This window comes from Aspergillus pseudonomiae (genome assembly GCF_009193645.1).
Source record: "Aspergillus pseudonomiae strain CBS 119388 unplaced genomic scaffold BDV37scaffold_23, whole genome shotgun sequence".
Lineage (NCBI taxonomy): Eukaryota > Fungi > Ascomycota > Eurotiomycetes > Eurotiales > Aspergillaceae > Aspergillus > Aspergillus pseudonomiae.
In genome coordinates, this window is record NW_022476015.1 from 176,856 (window position 1) to 198,582 (window position 21,727).

At 50.4% G+C, this 21,727-nt stretch overlaps 7 protein-coding genes across 7 annotated transcripts; 2 read left to right on the forward strand and 5 right to left on the reverse strand.

Annotated features, from left to right (window-relative positions):
- Positions 1–1,038: 1,038 nt before the first annotated feature.
- Positions 1,039–1,759, reverse strand: BDV37DRAFT_91648 (uncharacterized protein). The gene has a single exon (XM_032091438.1). The coding sequence runs from the start codon at positions 1,660–1,662 to the stop codon at positions 1,192–1,194; it is 471 nt and encodes a 156-aa protein (XP_031942757.1). The 5' UTR covers positions 1,663–1,759; the 3' UTR covers positions 1,039–1,191.
- A 3,412-nt stretch (positions 1,760–5,171) lies between these two features.
- Positions 5,172–6,932, reverse strand: BDV37DRAFT_91664 (elongation of very long chain fatty acids protein). Its single transcript, XM_032091439.1, has 3 exons — positions 6,225–6,932; positions 5,883–6,165; positions 5,172–5,828 (listed from the first exon to the last, which is right to left on the reverse strand). Exons 1-3 carry the CDS (start codon positions 6,633–6,635, stop codon positions 5,482–5,484), a joined length of 1,041 nt encoding a protein of 346 aa, XP_031942758.1. The 5' UTR covers positions 6,636–6,932; the 3' UTR covers positions 5,172–5,481.
- A 1,178-nt stretch (positions 6,933–8,110) lies between these two features.
- On the reverse strand, positions 8,111–8,890 carry BDV37DRAFT_245044 (putative quinol monooxygenase). The gene is made up of 3 exons (XM_032081618.1): positions 8,572–8,890; positions 8,347–8,459; positions 8,111–8,281 (listed from the first exon to the last, which is right to left on the reverse strand). Exons 1-3 carry the CDS (start codon positions 8,632–8,634, stop codon positions 8,131–8,133), a joined length of 327 nt encoding a protein of 108 aa, XP_031942759.1. The 5' UTR covers positions 8,635–8,890; the 3' UTR covers positions 8,111–8,130.
- Positions 8,891–9,797: 907 nt separating this feature from the next.
- Positions 9,798–11,170, forward strand: BDV37DRAFT_91687 (cytochrome c oxidase subunit VI). The gene is made up of 4 exons (XM_032091441.1): positions 9,798–10,096; positions 10,282–10,327; positions 10,508–10,625; positions 10,707–11,170. The coding sequence occupies exons 1-4, from the start codon at positions 9,903–9,905 to the stop codon at positions 10,823–10,825; spliced, it is 477 nt and encodes a 158-aa protein (XP_031942760.1). The 5' UTR covers positions 9,798–9,902; the 3' UTR covers positions 10,826–11,170.
- A 587-nt stretch (positions 11,171–11,757) lies between these two features.
- Positions 11,758–13,694, reverse strand: BDV37DRAFT_293146 (glycosyltransferase family 15 protein; the record flags this gene model as incomplete). The annotated part of the gene is made up of 4 exons (XM_032089342.1): positions 12,995–13,694; positions 12,642–12,905; positions 11,971–12,589; positions 11,758–11,914 (listed from the first exon to the last, which is right to left on the reverse strand). The coding sequence occupies exons 1-4, from the start codon at positions 13,149–13,151 to the stop codon at positions 11,758–11,760; spliced, it is 1,197 nt and encodes a 398-aa protein (XP_031942761.1). The 5' UTR covers positions 13,152–13,694.
- BDV37DRAFT_91708 (putative gamma-tubulin complex component GCP5) lies at positions 12,968–16,264 on the forward strand. Its single transcript, XM_032091442.1, has one exon. It carries the CDS (start codon positions 13,474–13,476, stop codon positions 16,081–16,083), a length of 2,610 nt encoding a protein of 869 aa, XP_031942762.1. The 5' UTR covers positions 12,968–13,473; the 3' UTR covers positions 16,084–16,264.
- BDV37DRAFT_91680 (phosphoribosylformylglycinamidine synthase) lies at positions 16,265–20,947 on the reverse strand. The gene is made up of 2 exons (XM_032091440.1): positions 20,886–20,947; positions 16,265–20,821 (listed from the first exon to the last, which is right to left on the reverse strand). Exon 2 carries the CDS (start codon positions 20,538–20,540, stop codon positions 16,446–16,448), a length of 4,095 nt encoding a protein of 1,364 aa, XP_031942763.1. The 5' UTR covers positions 20,541–20,821; positions 20,886–20,947; the 3' UTR covers positions 16,265–16,445.
- Between the last annotated feature and the right edge of the window lie 780 nt (positions 20,948–21,727).

Here is a 21,727-nt window from a genome sequence, read left to right on the forward strand (position 1 = left end):
GTATGTAGGTGTGTAGGACCACGTATGTGCCGTCCAGCATCGAGCGGGCAGAATCGACTTTCGCTAGAGTCGTACAGACATGCTTCTCCCTTGCGTTGGGGTTTATCGAGTTGTCGCTCAAGTCCAGCCCGCCAGATGGCCCAACCCTACAGCAATTGCAACCTGATACAGCAACGATCGCCCGCAAACCTGCCTAACCATCAAGGAAATGCCTAGGCAAGATGGAGTTTAGACTTTCCCAGATCGCTTAAATCAGTAGATAGTGACGATGATACACGTATCATCTGCATGGTGATATCGTGGCGTCTGAGCACTGTCCCCAGCCATCACCGACCTGCGAGCTTCCCCAGACGCTCAGATGGACGCGAAACTTACATGCAGAGCGATGGGCAATTCAACTACCAGGCCGGGTAGGAGACGACAGGATCAGAAAGAGAGCCAACATGGTAGGTACAAAGATAGCATCCGGTCTGGCACCAGGATGAGAGATAAAACTCATCGGTAAACTTTCTTCCCCTCCACGGCTTGCGATTTTCCTCCCCAACCCCACTTCTCGTCAGGCCTTGCAATATCCTTGCCAAAAGCCTCAATTGTGGTTGACTAACGGCAACTCTCTTGTTCAACGTCAGCTTCCCCACTATCCCTACCCTTCGTCGACTGGTAACAACCTGAACTCAACACTCGCTACCGTTCGGACTTGGCTGGAGAAGACCCATCGTCGTAGGGATTCGTCAAGTGTCCATCTACCAATGACCATACAGCCGAGAGATTAGCGTGATAATTGAGCATCACCGCTGCAACCTCAGGGTGGCCGTAGTCATGTTCAGCTCTTATTTCACAAAGTAGGCTTACAGTTACATAGCGATCATCACAAGTCATTTGCATACCCTGTCCTATAACCACACGCTACTAGCAAGGTAATCAAATGGCATAAGGCCAGAGGCAGCCCAGTAAAACCCGTAATAATCGCCACATCTCGCCTTACAATCTGCAGCCAGAATTTACGGCACATAGCAAACGCTATTGTGATAAGCCCTGTACCCCAGTTGATAACCGAACCGCATTATTGGCAATGCAACGGTACGGGTTCCTAGATATGCAGGACTAGACGGAAGCCAAGTTCAGGGTCAGGCACAAGGCACCGACAGTGGCGGCATGGCAGGCACCCAAGGGCACGACTCCCGACGGGCGCTACGGTATCTTGCACCGTTTATTTCGTTCATGATTAGTAGATAAGAATCGAGGATGGAGAAAGGGCAAGTCAGAGAATGCATCTATGGTATGATGGTGCCGAATAGTGACAGGGGTTAAAAGCCGAGTCAATGCCGAAATTACCCTAGACAGGGAGCGGGAAAACGCGCGCCCTTCATACTGACAACGACGAGGGAGAGAATTTTTTGTAGACATTGTTCGCGGATCCTTCATTTCTGTTAAGGATAGGGATTGTAAGGTATAGAATGCAGGCATGGACAGGGGAAGAAAGACTCCTTTGCTCCGGTTCCATTGCCTTGTGTCATTTCTGGTCTGTGTGTGATGTGATGTGATATGAGATGAAGGGCCAAGAGCCAGGAAATTATCCTGACAGCGATGATCTTGCCGAATGCAGCGTAATCCGAGGAGATCATCGTCTCTTGAGGATTCGTCCCGTCTTCTTTTCTTCATCGAGCTAAGACGACACTACCTTAACCCCGGACAGCCATGGAAGATAATCTCCGACGAGGCAACGACTCAATAATTTGCCTTGTGTTGGCTGACCGACTTTCGACCAGGGGAGCTCTGCGATTAATAATAGGAAATTTCCCAAGCTAGTTATAGTTAACTACTGCTAGCAGCAGCACTAAAACGGCGACTTGTCCAAATAGGAAATGGACGATGGAAAGCCATATGATCTGATCTTCATCCTGGTGGGCACATTGCAACGGCGTTTACCCGGACAATAGGAATGGCACCATTGGGGGAGGGGCGAATGTCATATCCACCGTCGTTTCCTTAGTGCCCTCGCGCATCACACTGACAGTCTTCGCAGAGCGAGTCGGAGCGACTCCGGGTTTTCCTGAGCGTCTCACGTGATTGATCCTTAAGCAGACGTCCTTTACCACTCCAGGACACGCACGTTCCAACTAGGCCTTGGTTGTCTTGAGACTTGACGGTCTCGCTATATCGCTCGAGAATCGCCATAGACGACTTCGTCGAACCTCCCCACTACTCGGGTCAGCCTGCACGCGTCCCGTTGAGGAGCTGTCTCAGAGGATTAGTATTGTGCAGCTATCAGCAGGGCAGTACCTATATCCGTGATTATTCTTCCATTCCGGGCCCACCACGTCTATAGCAAGAAGTTGTTTCACGACATCGAGCCATAACTCGGATGAGATGAATCGGCATAGTATGCTTGACGTCTTTTACATTTGAATCGACACCTTACAGTGAGAAGCTGCTATACGATCCCTGTATGCCCATGGCGAGCGACCAGCAGAAGACTGCGTCCGCGGTTGTCTTTCGAAACCAAATCCACACTCTTAACAGGAAGAAGGGCATACGCTTCCGAAGCCCCCGGTGATTCTAAATCTCGAAAGAACATAGTCATGGCCGAGGTCAATCTCATCTGCTCCTGACTGGCGGTCCGTACACGCACAGTGCGCTCGGTGCACGATCAGCAAACTCAGTGTCACATCCGGCCTAATGCGGAAAGGGCAAAGTCGCCAAGATGTCATATCATATTCAGGTACCAGATCCACCGCATGGATTTCTTGCTCGAAGTCAATAAACAAATATTGACTACAAGAACATCTTGGAAGGAGAGTTTCAGATGCCAATAGTGTCCAGGATTATTGGCTTCAACTATGGTCCGCTGGAATGGTTAGCCGGTATGGACATACTCCGTGTACTCCGTGTATGTGGAAGCTTCAGGACAGATAGTGTTCTCCGGACTTCGGAAGCAATTTAAAAATCAATAGTCCTCTGAGGCTCTCCACCAGATATCCACCTCGAAGTCAACGGGACTTGCTATAAATAAACTTTGAGCAAATGGGAGAAAGAGCCCTAAAGTGCGAGATGTCATATATATGATCTGATCTGTATAAATCAAACCTCGGTTCTCACGGCATTGAGCCACTGACTTATAAGCGTCTGTGTTAATTAAACACTAATCATCCGTGACAGTCGCCCTTGCCTAAATGTATTGAGACTGTGATCTGAGTTTACGTCTCGGTCGTTCAAGCTTCCACAGTTGTTGTGGATGGTTCTCCGTCATTGGTGGACTCCAGGTTCGACCATTGTAGAATGAAACGGTAGCTTACTTAGTAGGCGGTGATTTCTTATCCCCTTCATCTCAGGCCTTGCTGCGGGCATGGGAACTCACAGGGAAAACATCAGCGTCCGCTCATTCCCAAGAGATATCAGGTTTCTGAGCACAAACCCAAACGGGATATCATAGTCAGACTCAAGATGCCACCCTATCAACTCTCCGGATCACCCTATACTTCCGATAAATGCCTCTAACAAGAATGATAGATGACAAGTCTCATATAATCCCTTGCATTGACCTCGGACAATCTACTTATCAGCCATGAAATATACGGAAGCATACGGAGGGCATAACTCTCTTCCCCTGGATAATATCTCTTTTATGCGCATTATCACTCTAAACTATCATGTGCCAGTGATAACTGTACTGTTTACTCACCGCTATGTCTATGGAGGGTCTTCCTCGCTCTCTTGGAATTAGTCCAGCACCCTTGAAATGAAGATGGCCCGCTACTACTCTGGACTTGAGCATAGAACACGAAACTTCATGGCATATCATCCAAGCCCTTGGACTCTTTTCTCTCTCAACAAGCAGCCTTTGGCTCGTCCATCTCCATATGAACCATACTACCTTTATTACTGACCCATGTATGCCATGCACATCGTACACTGCTTCTCACTCTATCACAATGGCCCCCAAAACTCTCCTCAATCTCATAAACATCCTTCTATTCAACGAGACCATCGACTGTATGAGCCAGAAAGACCCGGAATACTAAGAATATATCCAGTTCGAAATAAGGTACACGTACAAAAGACCAACTAAGCCAATACCCCAAGACGGACAACATTATCATCACACAAGGAACTATCATTGCGGTAGGAAGATATCACCTTCATCAAAACCCCAACCCCAAAGTCCCTCGATATTCCCATATTGGACGTCGATAGTAGAAAAAACTTCTGAACTTCTTCCTCTGTGCGGTGGTATTCTAACTAGATACTCGACCTCGCTTCTTGAGAAATGGCTCTTCTACCTTTGGTTTTGATTTTTTTTGATTAAAATCCGTACACTTTTCTCTTTCTCTTCTAGTGTTGTATTATCCAGCTTCTGTAAATATATTTCTACTATACGTGGCGTAGATTTACAGTCTGTTTCGTAGACTCGCATTCGATCCTGCATCTGCCTATATATATCAGTAGGGTGCGACTTAGCACGACTAGTAATGAAAAGCCCCTCTATCAAACGTGCCACATATTCAAAGACCAGGTGGACTAATTATTCGACTCTATTCTGAGGGGACTAAATGAAGGTATTAACTCTTTTGCGTTTGTGTGCTTCGGATCTTGGTTTTGTTGATTTTTCCCCCCACCTCGTAGTCTGTATGACTCTATGTATTATGGAATATCGAATGTCTAGTGCAAGTGTGACATGTACCTACAGTGAGACTGGTCTCCTTATGGTCATAGTCTATGATTTCACAAGATATCGCATATATCAACATGTTCTTAGTACATTGCTGATGTTGGGGGTTTCTCGGCGATTCAACATGACTACAAGGGTCTGGGTAAGAGAATGTCTGCACATAATTCAGGAAATGTAATAAAAATATATACATTAGCAATAATATTCAAATATTTTTCTGTTCATCTGGTAAAAGAAAGCACACATGACCATGATTACATTTAAGTTTAGCTGGCATCTATAAAACTTCACAATGGTGTAAAAAGACATTGATAGGGGAAAAGAAAAAGAAAAAGAGACGGGTGCAACCAGCAGCACCCGGCAGAAGACATGATAATAAAGGTAAAATACAGACTGGGAACAATCGCAGTAACTTGGGCCACTTCGATGCGTTCCCAGGCAGAAGAGAACCCTTCACACATTAGCTGGAAGCTGGTATTGCACAATCATATGCAGCAAAGCGACATTGACGTGCATCATGGTCGCGAAGTGAAGGCGACCAATATCATAATGGTCATACATTAAACAGATAAAACATTGAGCACCAGATTAAACGGTTGAAGATGCAAGTCGAGAAGGATCTCGTTTGTGGTGTCTTTCGCCAGGGTTAGGCAAAAGATCCCATGAGAACTCGAACGGGACCGAAGCGAATATAACTCCTGGAACGAGATTCTGCAGGCCCTCCCGTGGGCCCTCTGACGGTATGATTATACCAAGCGGATCGCTCCATAGGTCGCGCCAAAATCATTCCAAAATGCCAAAGGGATATGGACTTAGGCCTTGCGGGAGCGGGTGACGGGGCCGTTGGAGCGGCCAGAAGCGGTTGCCGCTCCGTTCGACTTGGCGCTGCCGTTGGCTGCGCTTCCGTTGGCAGAAGGGACGACCTCCATCTTGGCCATATCGATCACAGCCTGTCTGCCAGTGTTGCGACGGGGACGGCCGGTCTTGGCTGCCTTGTTGTAGGTAGCGATGTAGAAGGAAATGAACAGGAACAGGTAGGAGCTCAGGATGGCCATTCCGGCGAAGGCAGCGAACTCCTCTCCAGCGCACTTGCCCATGTTGGGTGCCGAGGGGAAGTAGGTGGACGAGAAATAGGTGTAGGATGCAAAGTAGACAAAGCCTAATGTGTGATTAGCAGTGGTCCCTCCCCAACGTCAACGGCCATGTTACTTACCAAGGTCGATCACGAACTGGATGATCTGGAGACGGGTGATCCACTCCTTCCACCAGATACGGATGCCACGGGCGCTCTGGAAGTAGTACCAGTACATGACCACGTGCACCAGAAGGTTAATGGTGATAGGAACCCACTGGACGGCGGTCAAACCGATAAGCTGGGTGTAGCAGAGGAGAGCGGTGGCACCGTGGTGGTAGGTGTGGAGGAAGGTCAAAGGCTTCTTCTTGAGGAACAGGAAGACAGTGTCGATGAGTTCCAGGTACTTGGTCAGGTAGTTGAGCTATGTACGCGTCAGTATTCCCGTCATTGGTCTGAATCTCTCATCGTCGCGGCACTAACATAGTATAGAACAATCAGGGGCTGGGTCCATCCACCGTCGTGGTCGCAAATGGCGAAGAAGATTCCATTTCTCCAGATGGTGGGCAGAAGCTGTTCAATGAAAAGGGCCAGCAGAGTCGCACTGATCGCAGTCAAGTAGAAGTTGTGGATCATGAACAGGGTGTTGAGCTTGAGGGCAGGAAAATTCTTCATGACCATACGGCCTCCGAAGATCACGACGTAGTAGGTCACGAGCATCGCGGCGGTTTCCCGGAAGCCGGACATAGGAGTCTCTCCCTCGACAAACTTGAACTCGCTGGCGGGATAGCCCACGACCTTCTCGAACGCCTGGTCGAAGATGGGCCAGAGGTGGATGCCAAACGGCCGATCAATCGTCGGACGGGGCACATTCTGTAAGAATTCGAGCGCCATTGTGAATGGTGAGGCCGAAACACGGAAATCGAGTGTATATTCAACCAAACAACAACAGTCCGCTAGACAAGTTGCCGCCAAAAAAAAAAAAAAAAAAAAAAAGCCCTGAAAACTACAGATGCTTTTTTTTCGTTTTTCTCGTCGGGGCTGCTGAAAGGCAACCAGTCAAAACAGCACAAGGAATGACAAGAAGGGGAGAGGGAAGGAAGGCGCAAGAGAGGGACAAGAAGAGAGAGAGGAGGATATTAAAGGAACAGAAAAGAAGAAGAGGCAGAAGAAAAGAAAAAGTGGACTGGGGCTGGGTTGACAAGACAAGGAGGTGGAGGAGGAAAAGCGACGAAACAGCAGGCGCAAGGAGATTCGAATCTTCTCCGCGTGTCGTTTTTTTCTGGTTGGGTCCCTTTTTGGTTTCGCCGGCACGTCCGCAGGGTTCGGCCAATCAGGGGACACACCTCGGTCTTGATAAAAAGGGGCGGCGGTTCGTTAGGGCCCGCGGATCATGTGCCTTCCCGTGGTTCCGGAGTCCCTCAGGCTTCGACTATTTGCTTCCTTTGTCTGCTCTGGTCGGATTTCCTACAACTCCTACCGACATGGACCATAATTCAATTGTCCGGACGCTTGGGGTACGGTATGCACAGGGAGTAGACTCACTCGACTTGCCACGTATTGGCAAATTCAGATCCAACAAACAGCGAACAGACCATCTGGATTTTCACATGCACGTACTCCAGGAGAATTCCATGGTCACGACTAGTCCCAGCCAGTCCGATGGAGTCCAATTTCACGTCCATCAGATCTACCAATTAGGGCCCGCCAAGTCATGGGAGCTCAATAATAGATGAGCCTCTCAGCCTACTAATTATCACTAGTCCCACTGACATTCATCTCCTCATTACCCGCCGCAATTTCTTGACATGGACCATGTTTACTTCGATCTAGCATATTCTTAACAGCATTTTCATGGAATTTGATTGAAGATTCATTTAGTAAAGGGCGTTAATTTTCTGGATTAGAGTAAGTGATCTTTGTAAATATATATAACTCCACAGTGCAGATATATATATATATATATATATACACTTTGATAGTGCCTATTTCATTGTTATATATTTCTCGCCGTAAACTCTACAAGTCGGTCCTGTGTATCCTCAATCAACCTTTACACCTCATTAGAACAACAAATGAATCCACATGCGAAATATGAACTAAGTTGAGTTTTCTTATAATAGATTGTAGTTGAGTGGTTGCCGTGGTGTAGAATCGACCAACATTCTACCGTGCATGCGCGTCATAGACATCGTGCAGTAGACCGTAAAGGAACTCTATTTAAGGGAACACCCCCGCACAGCATTAATGAACTCTGCCTCGCCGAATGAGCTTTCCGACTGACGCAAAGCTACATCGAGCTTGATGCTTATGGGAAAGATGCTCAATCATAAAATGTCATATATACTAATGTACATCAAACTATATATAAAAAGATATCGCTCACATCCTACAGTCGGACAACCTGTGCAGATTCCTGGAGCAACTCATGGCCAACCTTGAGTTCCAGGGGTTTGCCTAACAACTCTGGGGCCTTCTTGATGAGATCCTGGAAGTATGGTGCAGCTCGGTGCTTGTCCAAGGCAGCTTGGTTCACATATCTAGTAATGTTCTTGTCAATAAAAAAATTGAAGAAAGACAACGGGGAACTAAAGGATAGACTGACCTCTCAACGACAATGATCTCTTCCTTCTTGGCATCGGCGTAGGCATAGTACACCAGAGTCTCGGGTTCGTTTTCTTGCACGTTCCGGGTGATGTTGGCCAACTCAGCGGCGAGCTATACGGTGGACAGGATTATTAGCTTCGATTCTCAAGTTTTGATTGGAGTGTCTCTCATCTAGACCAAAGTGCTTTATGCTCGATCAGATGGCAAGTCGATGGGCACCTACCTCGTCGAACTTTCCCTCCTTAGGAGTTAGGATGGCAATCTGGTTGATGACCGCGGACGCCATTTTATTCGTTGAAGCCGTAACGAGGAATTATGTTATGGGATAGATACACTTCTGACGTAGGAAGGCAGGATATGTTGATGAGAGAGATTTTGAATCTATCCTACATCTTGATATAAATACCTCGCTAGTACCTCGGTATGCCGAGGACGATGATGAATCGATGCTGATAAATGGTTGGGTTCAAGGGCAGATTATTAATCGTAGATCCACCATTCTCAACAAAAAGTCTCCGAAAGCTTGAAGGATAAGAACAAGCGGAGGGGACTACGTTTGGCTCAACCAGTGTAGATATTTCGTGATGTTCTTGAACCTGATGTCATCTTTGATTGTCAACCATCTTATCTCGAGTCATCCAGGTTGTCGCCTCAGGCATCACGATATAACGGGCCAGACCACTGTGGCTATTTTTGGTCTCCCAGTTTACAGGTGAAGTAACTGGGGAATTGAGCTTCTTCATGAAGAGTATCTTATCAGATCATCGATCCTGAGAATTGGGCCAATTCGGGAGCCAAGTATCATCTCCCATGGTGACCTCTCTTCCCAGCGTTATTGTCAACGCGCAATTCGACCTTGTTTGTTTTATATAGCCGATAGCCTGGAATTTCCCAGGGAAACACAGAGACAGTCAGTCTATAATCTTAACTTATGCAGCCACACGGAAATACAACTTTATGGCTCGGAAAATTGTTCCTGGTGGGATCATGTAATGAGAATGGGATTACGCAATCCCTTAGGTAGGTTGTAGACGAGTGACGAGCGAAAGTGATTGGTTGAGTGGTGGAATCTGTCTTGATAATTTTATATTTCCACTTTTACTATGTTCGTCAGTTCTTAGCATTGGAATTGGTTGTTGTTATCCCCAAGTATAGTAGTTGTCAACGATTGACCAGAGATAATGCCAATACTACAATGAGGCTGTTCCATATCGAAGGATGGAAGCACCGGAACAGTCGAACCAATCGCCGCCCAGAATGGACACGAGTATGTTTCAACCAATCAGGGCCAAGAAAAACAAATCACGAGCCGGAACGAGCGAATGACAGTGGTCGCAGCCTCAGGCCACGGTCGGGCGTGAACGGGAGCCGCCAAAGGAATCGATGACGGACGACCGCTTGCGAAAACCTGAGGCACCCACCGCCTCACACCACCCGCAAAATCCTAGCGCAGCCGTCCTTGTCCTCTGACTTCAACCTCGTCCACACCTTGCCCATCCTCCTCTCCTCACACCACGTCAATTCGCCCGCGTCTCCATTCCAACCCCCCTCACAATGTCGCCCGTCTCTGTCTTCCGTGTCGCGACCCGCGCCGTCCGCCCTGCCAGCCTCTTCAGAGCTCCCCAATTGCCCCGGTCCCGCCTGCAGACCCCGGTTGCTCTCGCTATCAACCGTCCTGCCTTCAGCACCACCTCCAAGCGTCTGGGCGGCCACCACGAGGATGAGACATACGAGGAGTTCTCTGCCAGGTATGCCAACCCAACCAGCGAGCCATTGAGCCCACGACGAGCCGAGAGCGAGCCTTGAACAACGACAGCAGGGGCTCGATCCGGTTGGCCGTAATCTCCCTGACGCCTGCTGTCGGGATCTATCGCCGAAAAAAAGAGACAAACAGCAAGGACTTGCATTCTCACTAACGCTTGCAACGTAACAGATTCGAGAAGGAATTCGACGGTGTCCAGGATGTCTTCGAGCTCCAGGTAAGCCAGGCTTCTCTCGCACAGATCATTCAGATCATTCCATATATGGCCCTTATCCACTTGGATCTCGGTTTTATAATCATCCAGCCTGCCATTGGCAGATCGCTCCACACCACCATACGTATCTAGATTACATGTGAGATAAATTCAATGCTGATATATCGTTTGCTATGACTCCAGCGCAACCTGAACAACTGCTTCGCCTACGATCTCGTCCCTTCCGTTGAGGTCCTCTCCGCCGCTCTCAGGGCCGCTCGCCGCGTCAACGACTTCCCCACCGCTGTCCGCGTCTTCGAGGGTGCGCTTCTCCCCATCTCTTCCCCTGCATTTTGCATGACTCTGTGAAACAGTCATAAACTCACACCCCTCGTCCGAATAGGTATCAAGGCCAAGGTCGAGACCCAGGACCAGTACAAGCAATACCTCGAGGCCCTCGAGGGTCTCCGCCAGGAACTCGGCGTTGCTCTCCGTGAAGAGCTCTACCCCGGCGAGCAGTAAATAATCGACCATAGTCTCGTCATGCCAAATCACTTTTTTTGTCCCACTGTGCCAGTCGATTAGATAGGAAAGCTGTATACATACTCTAGAATGCAGTTGGAGGAGGTGTCCCCCGTGTCTCTTTGATGGGTTTGCTCTATCCCTGTCTTCCGACCGGAGCCCTACTGTCTCGGGGTTTGAATGGAGGTGCACACGTGCTTTTCTATACCAGTGCTACTATTACTATAAATCTTGTGAGCATTTGATTGTACTCTGTATTATTGGAGATAGTGAAAATTCAAGCTGAGGGGTTGTTTTGATGTCCCACTGGACGCATAAAATGGATTCCTAGCGGCCGTGATATACACACTTTTCGCGTTGCTCAAAGTACATCTGTCAATATGCAGAGGCCAACGACGAATGCAACGAGGGGATATGGAAAACGAGATAATAAGCGACGGGATGCGCCGGTCTAATGTATCCTCATCACAAGAACAGTTTGGAATATCACGAAATATATAGGTACAACAAAAGGCCGGCAGCAATTCGATCAGGATAGCACAACGCGGCTAGATATCAAATATGAGACGATTTTAAAATAAATATGGGAATGAACATCGAACAAAAAAGACCATGACCGATCCGTTCAACGCCGCCAGGATTTTAAGAGAAACAAGTTAAAGTGCTTAGGGTCGTCAATGCTGAGTATGCGATGTACAATGGAAGAAACCAGTCGTGATAGTCGCGCACTGAGGTCGTTAGATGTCAGAGAATGGGACGTTCTCGTGCTCGAGGTGGACTCGCTGAGTCCCAAGTCTGATATTATACAGATCCATCAAGGAAAACCATGCCCGTTCGCTGCAGCTGACGCAACCAATCTCATGTAGAGCCCGGACGGTTGCTGGCTGTCGCTGCGAGCGCTTCCAGAGAATGTAATGAGATGTTACAAACGATTAGTGAGTTCCGACATGTTTGAAGTAGCTCGGTCGGCAATCTTCCTTGGCCAGGAAGGGCTCACCGGCGTAGAATTTGCCTGGAGTGCAGCCGGAGCACTTGGGCGAGTTGGGGCAGTTGTAGTAAGGGATATGGTTGTATCCAATGTCGCGGAACCTGTGATGACCAGCCCAGTCAGCGTAGAACGTAGGATATGGGACTGATATACGTACCAATGAACCTTCGCCGCATCTGCGAACAAACCCAGACCAATCGAGTGCACGGGAGCATCGCCCCATCGTTCATAGTAAAAGCCACCCGCGCGATCCAAATGATCGAAATAAGCAGAATACTTTTCTCCCCTGAAGAACTCCATGTCACCGATTTCGAAGTTGGACCAGAAGTGGCAAGTGGAGTATCCATTTGCAGCATTCGTGTGCTCTGGTCGCAATTGGTCGTCCGTCAACCAGTCCAGCATATTGTTGTCGGACAGATAAGTGGGGTTCGCGGCAAGGAACTTCTTCGTCTCTGGCCAGAGAGTTGGGATACTCTGGGGAGCGTCGAAAAGGTTGATGGTAAAACCGTATGTGATGTTGCGGTCCTCGACGAATCGGAACACATCATAATCCACGTCACAGAAAAACTGGACCTTCGGCTCGACGCGCCAGTAGTAACGGTAGTTCTTGAGGGCTGGGTGCTGATAGAACAGACCACTGTTCCAGCGGCACATTTGATGGTAGGATACCTTGTCGCTATACTGAATGCCCTGCTCCTTCAGCACCTCGGCGGATTCGCGGAAGAGGTCCATGTTGATCCAATCGGGGACATCCCAGTGTTCCTTCGGTACTTGTTCTGAGTATAGTTAGACCGACCGTGTCATGTATCTAGTTTCGATTGCTCATACCATATTGGCACTTCGCCTTGGTCAGCGCTTGGGTGCGCTTCTTGAACTCCTCCGTAAACGGCTTGTCGTTGAAGAAAATCCAGGGGTAATTGAATTTGCTGTTCCAGGTCCGTTCCAGATCGCGCATCGTCGGAATCAACTCTTCCAGCTCCTCGTTCCGGACGAGAGAGATGAGCGCCGCGTTGGTCCGGGCGGAGTTGGCACTGTCGGGGGCATAATCGTGCTCGTCGGCTCGCCATAATTGTCCTTCGGGTTCTCCGGTCGCTGTGAAGAAGAAGTTGTTGTGTCAGCCTCCGATACATACGGTACATATAGTATGAGACCGCCAAAGAGAAGTGGAAGGGAGAACATACGCTCCTTGAGGGGGTCGCTTTGGATGCCGGTATACTCCCCTTTGGACCCCTTACTAATGTTGGCAGTTGTAGGTCCCTTGTGCATTTGGAAGACTAGGAATAGAATGAGAATAATGCATGACGCACCCAGCATGCGAATGGGTCTTGCGACAGCCATCTTGAATTCAACTGAGTGCGAGACTGCAGCAAGCAAGAGACAGGCAGGAGGGCAAAAAAAAGAGACAGAATCGAGTTGGTATAGGAGAGACTTTGGTTGCTTAAGGTCTCGATGCCGCCTTTGCCCCAATGGGTCTAGCGTGGCGACTCAAACAACACGTCAACTGCCGCCGCCAATCAATACAAAAAGCCGCGTAACCCTTCCTTCATGCTGTCGCAATTCTACTAACGACGCAACTCCCCCTTTCGTGGTGATGGGCAATGGGGAATCTGTGCGCTAGCTGCTGGCTCAGTTCTGCAGTGAACCCCTCCAACCAACCGTTATGGCCATCCCCGCCAGTATTAGTGCGCTAACCGACGAGTTGGTTGCGACCGTCGCCAAAGTTGATAAGAGAAACCCCCGTTTCAAAATCCTGAAACGTCGTACCGAAGATACTCTAAGAGCGAATGCTCATGGCCGTACGAACCAGTTTGCGGTTGCGAAGCAGCTGGAGGGACTTCAGGAAAAGTTCCAGGTCCTCAATAAAGATGACTTAGCTGACGCTCTGCGCGCCCGTCTCACGGAGTTAAATGAACATCGGGACTCATGGTTTCCTGAGATCCTATCGTTATTGCTGCAGCTTGCTGATCGCCCGGCTCAGTTGTCAAAGGTAGATCGCATCGAGAGGCTTAAGCCCCAGGAGCACGTGGAATCCCTATCGTGGACAGAGTTAGATGTTTCCGGAACTGCGTATTGTGAGGAGGATATATGGGAATCTGTAGACTTCGGCGCTGGATCCTCCGAGGATGACCTCTCATCCGTATCAAGCGATAGCTATCATGGACGTTCTTTACCTCAAACCTCCATAGCCCTAGAAGAGGACTACGTGATCCCAGAGGACCTATTCTCTTCAGGAGAAGATGAAGACCTTGTGGATTCGATCAAAAGCGCCCAATTCTGGCGAAATGAAACCAGTGCCGACACTGACCGGCATGGAGGCAATTCCTCTCAAGTACTCACAGAGCTTCAGATCGTAAGAGAGACAATATTCATGCTACAAGGCCTACCTACATCCTTGTTTTGGCGTCTTCATGAAAGCGTCGAGGTAGACCGAAAATACTCACTCGCGCATTTATCAAGCCAAACGCTATCTTCATTGCTGAGTTCGTTCTGCTCAATTGGGTCTAAAATAGACATCTTAAGACGATACAACCAGGTCCCGCGGGTCATTCCCTACATGCAGACGTTCCACCGGGGCATTGAAGATCGCCTGCGCGAGTTTGACGGGTTCTTGTCTAACGTACAGTCACAGTACCTATCGCAATCCGGAACTATTGCGGTCAGTCTTCTGCAACTATACGAGAGCGTGCTCCGTGAATCCAAGCTGCTTCTTTTGTTAGCGGAAATTGTATCTAATCTCAGACATGCCGCATCGGATAGCCCAATACGTTGTCTTGACCTCCTCTACGACTCCGTCTGCATGACACAAGCCACCGGCGATGAAAATGAGTTCAGGTTCCTGGCTCAACTGTTTTTCTCGTGCTTCGAAACTTACGCACGCCCAATCCGCCTTTGGATGGAAAAGGGAGAGTTAGAGGAATCTCACCAGGGCTCCTTTTTCATCCGCGACAACCGCAATAATGACCAAGACCTCCGAACCTTATGGCATGGATGGTATACGCTGGATGAATCAGCATGGTTTTCAAGCGCGCCGAAATTTGTCCAACCTGTCGCTCGCAAGATTTTCGTCGCAGGCAAAAGCATGGTTTTCCTGCGACACTTGGATATGTCGGAGGACGAGACCCACGCAAGAAAGAGCTCCTTAACACTGGGGGATGTATTCCCGGAAGACTCCACCTCCGTTTACATGCCGTTCTCAGCATTACTCGACTCAGCCTTTGGGCGAATAGTCGACGAGAACCACTCTTTCACATCATCGCTGCTGCGAAGGGAGCTTGACCAGCAATGTGGGCTAGGGGCCTCCCTCCACGCGCTGGAGCATATCTACCACTGCAAAGACATGAGTGTGTTCGGGCCCATCGACCTGAAAATCTTCGACCTCATCGACCGAGGCAGAGGAGCCTGGGACGACCGATACCTGCTCACGGAACTTGCCCAGAGCGCATTCAGCACCTTGCCCTTCATCGACCCATCCAGAGTAATAGTCCGGTCGTCCAAAGACCCCACCAACAAACAAAACACCCACAGTCGCTCCGTCAAGCTCCTCCAAGCCATCTGCTTCGACTACATCCTCCCCTGGCCCGTCGCCAACATCATCACCAAAGACGCCATGCTACGCTACCAGCACCTCTCAACATTCCTCATGCAAATCCGCAGAGCAAAACACACCATCGTAAAACAACGTCTCCAATACTCCCCCCAACCCAGAAAAAACGCTCAGGCCTTCGCCCTCCGACACCACATGCTCTGGTTTCTCAACACGCTCTACAGCCACATCACCGACTTCGTCATCTCAACCACCACCACCTCGCTCCGAAAAGACCTCTCGGCCTGCAACGACGTCGACACCATGGTCTCCGTGCACCAATCGTACATGTCCTCCCTGGAAGACCAATGCCTTCTCTCCCAAAACCTAGTCCCCCTTTACGAAGCAATCATCTCCCTCCTCGACCTCTGCATCGCCTTCTCCGATCTCCAAGCTACTCGCCATACCCAGACCAACGCTACCCAGAAAGAGTACGGCCAGGACAAAGACCAGAGTGATGAAGAGGAAGACGAAGACGAGGAGCCCGAACACGATGATAGACACACGCCCGTTCACGAATCACAATACCTGCAGCAAGTGAAAACGACCCAAGATCAGTTCAATCAGCTTGTTGGCTTCCTGGCTGCGGGGTTGAAGGGCGTGGGTCGTGCGAATGCGCAGGTTAGCTGGGAGATTTTGGCCGAGCGGCTGGAGTGGAGGAAGGAGCGGACGGCGGATCATGTATGACTGTAAATTGTTCGCTGGGTTATGATAATGAGTACTATGACTCTGTTTTGCTTTTTGTTTGTGGTGCTTGTGGCTGGGTCTATTCACCTGAAGATAAGAACCAGACTGGAATGAAAGTGAGAACAATAAAATAAAATATGTAATTCATTGATAATTTACTTAAACATGCCATCGTATCAAGATTTCATCCTGGAACATTCCAAACCAGGGAAAATATAGAAAGACGTCGCAGTGACAACCAATTTCTACGGGAATAGATTTTCTTTTCAGGGATGAGGTATCCCACAAAGACAAACGATATGATATGACCAAGCATATACAATCCAGTTGCAGCTAGTAAAGTGAAGAAAGAGTTCAAACTTTTAACCGACCCATCTTCTGGCACTGTAGAAGACACGGCCCCAGGGACCGATGTCACCCCATTCCTGGGCCTTGGCGGGCAGCCAGCTGGCGATGCCGCCCATGACGGTACGCTCGGGGTGAGGCATGATGGCCAGGACACGACCGTCGGCGTTGCGGACACCGGCGATGCCCTCGGGGCTGCCGTTCGGGTTGAAGGGGTATTTCATGGTTGGCTTGAGGCCGGCGTTGTCAACGTACTGGACGGGCGCGAGACCTTCCTGAACGAAGGATTGGGCGGTGACGTTGGAAGATGGGGAGAACGAGGCACGACCCTCACCGTGGGCGACGGCGATGGGGAGCGAGGTGCCATTCATGCCGTGGAAGAACACGCTGGGCCGGGAGGGATCGGGGTCCGAGACACGGACCATGCAGACACGGCCTTCGTACTGCTCGCTGGCGTTGCGCTCGAAGCTGGGCCAGTTCTGGGCGCCAGGGATCAACTCCTTCAGACGGGACAGGAATTGACAACCGTTGCAGACACCCAGAGCGAAGGTGTCAGGGCGCTCGAAGAAGTTCTGGAATTCGGAACGGGTGTTCTCGTGCAGCAGGACAGACTTGGCCCAGCCTTGACCGGCACCAAGAACGTCGCCGTAGGAGAAACCACCGCAGGCAGCCATACCAACAAAGCTGGCAAGGGAAACACGTCCCGAGATGATATCGGTCATGTGGACATCGACGGCGGAGAAGCCGGCCATGTTGAAAGCGAAAGCCATCTCAGCCTGGCTGTTCACACCCTGCTCACGCAGAATAGCCACGCGAGGCTTGTTACTGAAAGGAGACATCGAGGTCAGGCTGGTGAGCATAGGGAGCGCCTTATCCTTGGGGTCGAACGTTGGGTTCCATGAGAGACCAGGGTCGGCGTCATCAAGAAGGTTGGCATATTCCTGATCGGCACAAGCGGCGTTGTCACGCATCTTCTGCATGTGGTACGAAGTGCTGGACCAGGTCTGCTGAAGGCTGGCACGGTTGTTGCGATACACTAAGGTGTGTCCGTGATAAATGGCAAGGTTCTGCTTCGTTCTCTCGGACACTCGTCCAATCTTGTGGATCAGGCCAGCAGGGGGGCCGCATGTGGCAAAGCAGGAGCGGAACTGCATTTCGTGTTCCTTGCGGACTTGGAACACAGCTCCAAGTTCTTCAGTGAACAATGTCTCCACAACATCCTTGGTGCCAGAGGTGGGGCAGATGTTATCGAGCATGACCTCGACACCGCAACGGCCGGCAAACATCATCTCGGCAAGAGTGGTGAACAGACCACCATCAGACCTATCGTGGTAGGCCAGGACAATGCCGGCATCCTGCAATTGTTGAGTAGCATCGAAGAAGTCCTTGAAGATTTCAACATCACGGACATCAGGACAGTCGTCACCAACCTGGTTGAACACCTGAGCAAGGGCAGAGCCGCCCAAAGTCTTGCGGCCGAAGGAGAGATCGACGAACATGAGGACGGTCTCACCGACGTCCTCGAGACGACGAAGAGCAGGAGCCCAGGTCTTACGGTAGTTGCCAACCGGGGCAAAGGCAGAGATGACAAGAGACATAGGTGCAGTAACCTCCTTCGCCTCCTTAGAGGCTTCATCAGTCCACTTCATCTTCATGGACATGGAATCCTTTCCGACGGGAATGCTGATGCCAAGCTTGGGGCACAGATCCATTCCAATGGCTTCCACGGCCTCGTAGATGGCGGCACCTTCACCTGGGTGGCTGCTAGCGGACATCCAGTTCGCGGAGAGCTTCACGTGGCTGAGACGGTCAACCAGGTCGGCTGCGGCAATGTTCATGAGCGACTCGGCAACGGCCATACGTGCCGATGCAGCAGGGGAGATCAATGCAAGACTCGGTCTCTCACCCATGGCCATGGCTTCACCAGTCTTCACCCCTTGAAGCAACGCTGTTGCAGTGACAGCGACGTCAGACACAGGAGTCTGCCACCTGCCAACCATCTGGTCGCGAGCAGTGAGACCGCCAACGGTTCGATCACCAATGGTGATGAGGAAAGACTTGGATGCCACTGCGGGAAGAGAAAGGACTCTGTTGACAGCCTCCCCGATGAGCTCGAGATGGTTGGGTGCAAGAGCAGGGAGGTACTTCGTGAGGGTGGCATCGACGGCGGGAAGTTTCAGTTTACGGGAATCAACGACCCGAGTCATCTTGGGGGGCTTGCCGAATAGAACGGACAGGGGCAAGTCGATGGGCTTGGGGTACTCCGTCGAGTCCCGGTCCATGAGAACGAGCCTCTTCTCCTCTTCGGACGTACCGCCTCCACGGCCAACGACGGAAAAGCCACAACGCTCACGGTTTGCAATCGCTGTGAACTTGTTCATGGAGTCCTCCCCAACAGCCATGACATATCTCTCCTGAGCTTCGCAGCACCAGATCTGCATGGGGCTCATGCTCTTGTCGGCACTGTCAATTTCACGAAGTTCAAAAGTGGCGCCCAGGCCGGAATCATGGATCAGTTCGGGAAGGGCGTTAGAAAGACCTCCAGCACCAACGTCATGGATGAACTTGATAGGGTTGTTATCACCCATAGCGGTACAAGCGTTAATCACCTCCTGTGCTCTCCGCTGGACTTCAGCGTTACCTCTCTGCACGCTAGCAAAGTCCAGCTCAGCAGAACCTTCACCCGAGGTAATACTGGAGGCGGCGCCGCCACCCAGGCCGATCAGCATGGCAGGCCCACCAAGGACGACGAGGAAAGCACCGGGCTTTACCACTTCTGGCTTCTTGATGGCATGCTGGGGTCGGACCGTTCCGACACCACCGGCAAGCATGATGGGCTTATGGTAGCCACGGACTTCCTTCTGGCCATTGCCAACGTCAATTTCCGTCAGCAGAGTACGGAAGTAGCCCGAGATGCAGGGCCGTCCGAATTCGTTGTTGAAAGCTGCGCTACCAATGGGAGCCTCCAACATGATATCCAAGCTGCTAGCGATGTGGCTCGGCCTGCCCACATCCAGTTCCCATGGCTGTTTCAAGCCAGGGATCTGCAGATCGGAGACACAGTATCCGGCAAGACCTGCCTTGGGCTTGGAGCCGCGTCCGACGGCACCCTCGTCACGGATCTCACCGCCGGAGCCAGTTGCGGCACCCGGGTATGGGGATACCGCCGTCGGGTGGTTGTGGGTTTCGACCTTGGCCAAAAAGTGAACAATTTCTTTCGTATGGTTCCACTCTCCGGTGGAAGCGTCGGGCGCCCAGTGAGCGGCGACGTCTCCCTCCAGAACCGCAGCATTGTCACTGTAGGCACTGACCGTGAACTCTGGGTTTTTCTTGTGTGTATTGCGGATCATCGCGAACAGACTGTTGGGCATTTGTTTCCCATCAATGACCCAGGACGCATTGAATTGTTTATGACGGCAGTGCTCCGAGTTGACCTGTGCAAACATGAAAAGCTCGACATCGGTAGGGTCACGGGCAATAGGACCATTGGGACCATAAGCCTCCGCAATGTACTCAATCTCCGACTCTTCCAGAGCCAATCCCAAGCGTTTGTTTGCCTCTTGCAATACTTCCTTCGGAGACTTGTCACTTCCGTGAAGGGGGACGGTCTCAAGGGGAAGACGGCTGTGCTCGGAAAACATCAGGTGGAGGTCAGGTTCTTCCTGGCTCAGAACCTGTGTCATGCGATCGTGCAGGACATCCTGGAAACCCGACTTGTATTCTTCGGAGTTCGCGCGGAGACACGAGATCTTCAATCCGCGCTCGATGCGGTCGACATACTTGCGCAAGCCACAGACGTGGGCGATACCGGTGGCCTGTGAACTCCATGGGGAAATCGTTCCCGTCCGCGGGAAGACGTAGAAGACATCGAACTGGCCGTCTTCGGCACTGAAGGTGGGAGGAATATCGGTAATATCACCATATTGCAGGAGCTGCTTCAGAACGTTCTGTTGCGGTTCGTCCAAGGGTTGAGCAGCATGAACGTAGTGAATCCATTGGGCTCGAACATCTTGAGCTCCAATGCTGGCCGCAATTGCATGTCCCCGGGAGTGCGAGAAGGCAACCGACCCGGGGAGGGCCAGAAAGGTGGAATCGGAGGAAGCGGCGGTCATTCTGAACGTGTAGGAGGGACCCGGAATGACTCAACGGAGGCGAACGAGAAAGGCGGGGACGGAAGGAGAAGAAGAATAGGATGGGACACTCAGGGGGAGAGGTCCAAGTGGTTGGAAGAGATGTGTACAGGGACACACCTCGAACGAGTAGTTCGACTGGCGATGAGGAGCACAGCGACGGGCTTTGAGCTACTCGTCCGTCTTGCTGTCTAAAAATTGATTCTTTCTTTTTGGGAGGGCGTGGGAAAAAGGCCCCGCGCTAGGCCGATTTCGTCTTATCACTTAACCTTATCAGTCACGTGGGGTCATTGCCCGGAGAAATCTTACCCCCGGAGGATTTCCTACCTCAGGTTGTTGTCATTTTACTCCAGCGTATGTGCATTGCTCCTCGTACCTAATCCACCAGGGTCATGATGGGTGGTTTGGGATAGTCGGATACATTTGTGTTGTGAGAAGATAGGTTCACACTACGGGGCAGACCCAGTGTTCCACTGAGCGCGTGTCCACCTTATTGATGGGGATGGCATTGCTTCAAGAGTCTGGAGTATGGGTCCATGGTGACCGTGTCCAAGTTCTCGACCTTGGAAGAACATCTTTCTAGACTACAGCCATGCACTGAGATTGGCTTTGCAGCACCAGTCAAGACTCAAGAGAGGAACCTGTACCGTGAGCAAAGTGGATTGGGTACTCTACGTCCACACTGCGGAAGATCGAATCCGAGTGAGACAATCTCCGTTCGGCACCGTCTCCATGGCGTGTGAAGTGGATACCTCCGAATCAAAGCTCATGACAATCAAGCAAAACCTGGAGCAAGAGAAGTCAAAGAAAGTGAGAGTAAAAAAAAAAGAAAAAAACAAAAAAAGAATTCCAAATGGCAGGACCTTTCCTCATACGGTAATACCCTCCGTGATCCGGTATTCCGATGACATAATGAGAATGGCATGGTGCCAAGAGCCTTGGCAGCGGATCTAGAATTCAAACTTTTATACTCATACCCGGGTGGATAGTACAAGCAGTCTGTAACTATCCACACGGATATCCGACCCCGAAGAAACCTTGGGTTCGACTAGTTTAAGCACTGACAACACCTTTGCCTTTTCTATTTCATAATTGAGGGATTTACCTTGCACTGGACGAGATATGTATGTTGAATACTTGTGGCAGTCTGGTAGATACCACAAGACTGA